General features: G+C 44.4%; 1 protein-coding gene across 2 annotated transcripts in view; it reads left to right on the forward strand.

Annotated features, from left to right (window-relative positions):
- fgd5a (FYVE, RhoGEF and PH domain containing 5a) overlaps nucleotides 1-6,000 on the forward strand; it is a 41,385-nt gene that overhangs the window by 16,239 nt on the left and 19,146 nt on the right. For both annotated transcript variants that reach the window (XM_008285425.1, XM_008285426.1), the window contains exons 6-7: nucleotides 1,439-1,590; nucleotides 2,599-2,755. In XM_008285425.1, coding sequence (XP_008283647.1) covers nucleotides 1,439-1,590; nucleotides 2,599-2,755 — 309 coding nt within the window. The remainder of the gene's footprint in view (nucleotides 1-1,438; nucleotides 1,591-2,598; nucleotides 2,756-6,000) is intronic.

Genomic DNA, 6,000 nt, shown 5'->3' on the forward strand with positions numbered 1-6,000 from the left:
TTGCATTATGCATCGTGTTGTTATTGCTCAAACTTTAAGCGGTGATCTTTTTAGGTATTAGTTACCGTTTGATGCGGGTTTATGTCATAATTCGATTGAAACCCAACAACTCAGCTGGGAAAGCGGCACAACATGCACAAACACACAGTCTGGGAAAAAAAACAAGGAGCAGCGTTAAGTGAGAGGCACACATGAGCTATTGTTCCATTGTTTGATAAGGAATAACAAGAATACAAAGAATTTCCAGACCCTGTCTCCACATAGGAAGGGAGGCCGTGCTCCTCTTCTAAACGACTTTCCCTATAACGGCTTCAACATATGAGCCTCGGACTTGTTATTTTTTCTCGTTTGTGACCCGTGACCTCTGGACAGATCCTCTCCGCTGAGTTATGACTGAGCATGACTGGCTGCTCAACCGAGTGCTTATTGTAGCTTCTTGACCGGCCTTACGTGAGGAAAATGGGGATAAGGTGGCGAGTAGACGGCCAGAAAGGAGGGTGAAGCTCCTCTCATTCATGGATCGGACAGAACGTGTGTGTGTGTTTGTTTGCGTGTAACCAGGGAGACAGCCAGAGCTGTAAAAAGTAGCGGTTCTTTTCTCTCCGGCAGACGTGATGAATGCTAACTCATACGCGATCGATTGTGCATGATAAACGGTGTGTTCTGAAGCGCCCAGTGTCACCACATTATCTCACGGCCGACTGGGACATCTCTATTTGTTTTATGTCTGTTCTTTACCCGGAACTGGAATTGATGGACCCCAGACACTTATCCATTACAGACACAGCATGGCTTTATACACAGTATGACATTAGTTTGCTACACAACTTTGCTCACAGAGAAAGCCGATATCTTTTAAAGCAGGGCTGACACCCGGTTGCTTTTTTTTGTTCATTTGCCGAGTAGATAAATAACGTTTCGACTGGTTTTTCACTCCCATGTACCATAACTCCTCATATTAGTCTCTTTAGTCACTGACACCGCAGCTATTAATGCCTGTTGCACATGTTTTATGTGTGCTGAATGGGCTTCAATGGACCCAGATTCGCTGTATATCAGTGTCGAACGAGAAATAAAAAGGCGGGCTACAGAACAGCATTGTGTCATTGAATAAGGTCATTATGCAACAACACCTGGTGTGTAGCTCTTGTGCAAGCAGAGCCACCTTTTCCTGAATGCCTGGACAGAGCCCAAAGCGCCGAGATGATATGAAGGCAGGGTGGCAGGAAGGATGTTTAGGAGGATCTGACCTTCCTTCCATTTTTTTTCCTTCTTTCCTCATTCCTCTGTGCCTTTCATTTCTCCTGCTCTCCCTCCCTTCCTCCTTCCATCCTCACAACATTCCTCTTTTCCTCCCTTTCTGCCCCACACCTTTGTCTTCTTAAAAAAAAAAAAAAAATCTCCTGATTTCTCCTTAAATCCTGTTTTCCCTCTGCAGGACTTTAGGACGGCGGTGACTGAGGCGGTGGATGAGGATGGGGAACCGGTGCTGGAGGAGCAGAGGTTGGAGGAGATACTGGGTGTGCTGCCTCAGGTTTACAGCCTCCAAAGCAGCATCTTTACTGAGCTGGAGGAGCGCATTAGTCAGTGGTAAGACACATAATGGTGGCTACTGTTAGTTGTGCTAGTTGCTGGGATGATCAGTTGATCCTTATTTTTCAAAGAATTGACTGTCGCAAATATTTCCACAGTAGAACAAAGAGACTTTCTCAGTGCTGAGGCCTGAATAATTGCACCACACTGTCCTAACTCTGCTTTAAAATGCACAGCAGCAGAGGGAAATAATAAGAGGGGTCCAAAGGTCTTGCAGAGCAGCAGGCGCCCACTTAACTGAATTGCCTTTGCTTCGCCGTGGTTGATCCTTCCACAACAAAATTGTGGTAGTTTTGAACAAATTTAGTGAATTGGGTGCTGAACTCTTGAAGGAATTGTTTGACACTTATTCACTCTCATGCTGAGTGAAATATGAGATTAATAACAGATAAAGGGACACATGATAATCCCTTAGGCCATTCTGGACAACATACTGGTCTTGCTGCACCTCGCTATCATTCTGCTATAGGGGTGGGGAATAAAAGCTCGGTTGTATTACTTTAAATCCATTCATTGTGGGTGGGATGCGATTTCGGTGTTTCCTCAAAATAGCGACAAGTAGAACTGCTGTGGTGGAACATTTGCATACAGGGAGACTGTGATTACATTAAATTATCCACTGCAAAAAACTAGCAGAGCTGCCTTACTGTACAGCTCTAATCTTAGGTTGCTGCTCACAGGTTGTATCTTGAAGAAAATGGTAACAAAAAGCTGATTGAAATGATCGGTGGTTTATGCCAGCATCCTACATCTGGAGATTCAGATTAATTCCTTGGAGATGTTAGACATTAATGCAGGGCAGTTATAATAAATATAGCATTTTTTATAAACAGCTTGTTGAACATCTCTGAGGAACATAACTAGGACATAAGTAACCGAAGCAGAAGTAGGATTTTTGAGAGTTTACAACTAAAGCTTTGGATTTTTGACTTCTTCTTTAAAAATGTTCACTGTACTTTAGGTGATTGAAGGGAATGTACCTCATCGTTTTTCTTCTTTGTAAAGGGAGGAAAGCCAGAAAGTGGTGGATGTGATCTTGTCTCGCCGGGACGACTTCGGGGTGTTCGACACCTACATCTCTGAGTATGATCGCAGCATGTCTATACTGGAGGAGAGCTGCAGGAACAACCCGGCTTTTGCCAGCATTGTCAAGAAATTCGAGGTAAAACACCGAACAGACAGACTAAACCCGACCAGAGAAATGCGACTCTTGTGCTGCTGAGTCTCCTGCCAAGTCTTTCTTTGTGGTTTTGCTTTTCTTTGTTTTTGTTGTGTCTTATTATTTCACTGAGCCCAGCAAGTGTGGATTCAAAGCAGTGCGTGATTATAAGGATTCTCCTTAAAGGGCAAAGGGAGGAAGTATTTTGACAGTCGCGTATTCAGATCTCAGGTTCACTTTCCAGGCTTGGTGGAGGGAAAGTAAAGCCTTATGGGTGTTTCCAGAGCAGAGATCAAACCTGGTATTTCCCCTGGCACTCACTCAGCAGCTCTCAACTTATATTTTTGTCACTCGGCTTCCACGGGGAGATAATGGCCTTTCTAAACCTCTCTATCCTGCTCCTCTTCATGGACCTGACCTTTCTACTGTCATGCTCGCATATTTTATACCCACTCAACACCAAATACTTCTTCTTTGTCGAGCATGAATCTCTTCATCCTTGATGGTCACTGGACAACGGGGACGGTGGGATTTGGGTGGAGGGATCAGCAGAGGCTCAGTCTAATACCATCACGGCATCAACAAATTGTGTGGCGGGTCTGCTTAAGCAAAACTTTATCCTCATGTTGAATCAGACAGTGTGAGCTGATAACAATGCAGCTGACTAATTTCAACTACAACACAGGATATTAAGAGAGTCTACGGATAAACCCACAGTGATCCAGCAATCTCATCTTTATCTCTCGTGTCCTGCTATAGAATTGATTCACCCTTTACGGAGTTAAAGCCTCTATGCAGCAGCACACAGGTCATCCTGGGCAGAAAATCAACAAAATGAAAATGATTGATGATTTCCTTGGTAGTTTTAATGTTCTCTGTTTTTATCTTCCGATTTATTTATGTAAAGTAAATCACTAAAAAAAAAAAAAAAAGGCTCTGTCCAGGCCTGTTCATGTTTGCGTTCCATAAAGTTACCTATTCAACTTAGCACCTTTCTACCCCAATTTTTTGCATTGCCAGTTCCATGCTGTGTGCTGATTCACTGTGAGTGGCTGACACAATGGTTCCAGGCGTTTCTAGTTTGATAAGAAAAGCGAACGGACAAGGCACCAACTGTCTCCACTAATGAATATTCAGCAGCAGCTGCTTCTTCCCAGAAAAACTTTGGCTCTGCCAGACTTTGATCGGATGTAAATAGAAGGGAGCCGAGGTGAGAAATGAAGACTCGCCACCATGTACAGTAAACACTGACCTTTCCGTATCTTACACCGTGTTTCCTCACTTTAACATTTGGCTCGTTATACCCTTGGTCAAAGTCAATAATGCGCCTCTACATTTTGTAGCCTCATGAAGCAGATTTCTCACATGATAAATCACTAATTGCAAACTGCAGTGGTCATGAATGGCTTGTTTTGTGAAGATTGATATGAAGGTGAAAGGAAGTTTTCTTCTCTCAGGACACACGTCAGTTTTGATTGGTCGAAATCTTTGCTCCTCCTCATTTGTGTCGATATGTAATTATGATTCATCTTACACCTCTAAAATTAACACCCAGAGGCATATTCAATATTATTTTCTCATCCACTGGCAGATCCGCTGCACCTGTCACTGCATCTGCCCCATACTGTATTTATGTTTCCCACACTGCATATATATATAAGCATGTGCCCTGGGGTCTGTCCTTCCCACCCTCCCACACCAGGGCATTATGTGTGTGTGATGGATGCTGTGCTTTATCAAAGCGCTGCTTTGGGAGTTGCATGGTGAGTGTGACCCCGCTGTAATGAGGGAGAAGAAGGGCTGCGGGAGAGCAAAGACAATCGTATAGGTCACTGGATACTACTGAGAGGAACCACAGTCATTTATCTGTTGGCTGTGTGGCACCTCGCAAGTCATTATACCTTAGAGAGGAACAATCATTGACTTCCGCACTTCCATTCTGTTATTTCTGTGTATTTAAAAATTCTTCATCAGGCTCTGCTTTTTTTTTCTTCTTCTTCTCGGTCTCAAACACCTCTGTTTCCTCTCCACCCTGATGCCCACTTGCCTTTTATTGCTACAAGCCAAAGTCCAGCAGTGTAAGTGGTAGTAATTTCATTGTGGATGTGGCGATGACAGTGATGAAGTAGCCACAGACTCTGATCAGATCAGCGCTCGACCCTTACAGGATTACAGCCTCCTCTCAACAGCCAGTTGCTTGTTTACCACACCATCTATAAACATTGGCTGACACTGTGTGGTTTGTGTGTGTCTCCCATGTGCGTTTGCGCCCCCATTGCATCTGCGTCCGACTGTTTTTGCCGGGGCGCGTCCATACACAAATTTGCGAGGATCTTGCAAAACTGAAGTCTATGAAATCTCTCTTTTAAAAGCACTTCAGCTCGGATTTATATTCATGTGATAGCAGGAGTTTGTGTAAAGCCTCCCTGTTTTCTCCTGAGCTAGAAGCCCAGGAGGAGAGCAGGAGGCTGTGCAGCAGGTGGACGGAGAGCGATACAGGGAGAGAGCGATGGAGTGAATTCCTTGTAAAGGCAGCTGGGCAATGAGGCAGACAGAAGCTAATTAGAGAAGCAGCCTCCTTTACAACTCCCCAATTAGATCACTTGTGTGTGTGCAGGCACCAAATCAGCTGGCCGTGACAGAGTCTGAGAGGTGTGTTTTTTTTTTTTTTGTCCGGGCGTGCATGTGTTTATCTCCCAGCGCGAGGCATCACACGCTCCCTCTTCTGTCCTCCTCCATTTGATTCGCTCACCCAAACAAACCACGCGCTAATTACCATCTCTGGAAAGCCACTTCCTCTGAACAAGTGTCAATTGGATGACAATTTACAAGCGACACTTGAGGAGAGAGCGGATGTTCGGAAAACAAGCGGGTTTAGAATAATGGAGAGCTGCTTTGTTATTGCACTCTTCTTTGGGCGGGAGAGAGGAGGAAAGAGAGGAGGAGGCTCAAGGGCTGAATTTGAGGAGAAAAGGATGATGAAATCAAATTCAGAGTGAGACATAAAAAACAAAAAGAGGAGGTGAGCATTGGTGAAAGCCTGCTCATTAAAAGAGACCTCAGCTCTCTGTTTTTCTTTTGACTTTCGCACTCCAGATTGCGATAATGAAGACAAAGAGTGGTGTGTTTAGGTGGCATCCCTCCCCTTTACAGGCCTCATTGGTGTTATCTCATCAACAGCACAAGCTCTGTGTGTGTCTGTATCCACGTGTGAAGAGATGCATCATTGACACACTGTATGTATGCAC

The sequence above is a fragment of the Stegastes partitus genome, unplaced genomic scaffold (genome assembly GCF_000690725.1).
Source record: "Stegastes partitus isolate 25-593 unplaced genomic scaffold, Stegastes_partitus-1.0.2 Scaffold402, whole genome shotgun sequence".
Taxonomy (NCBI): Eukaryota; Metazoa; Chordata; class Actinopteri; family Pomacentridae; genus Stegastes; species Stegastes partitus.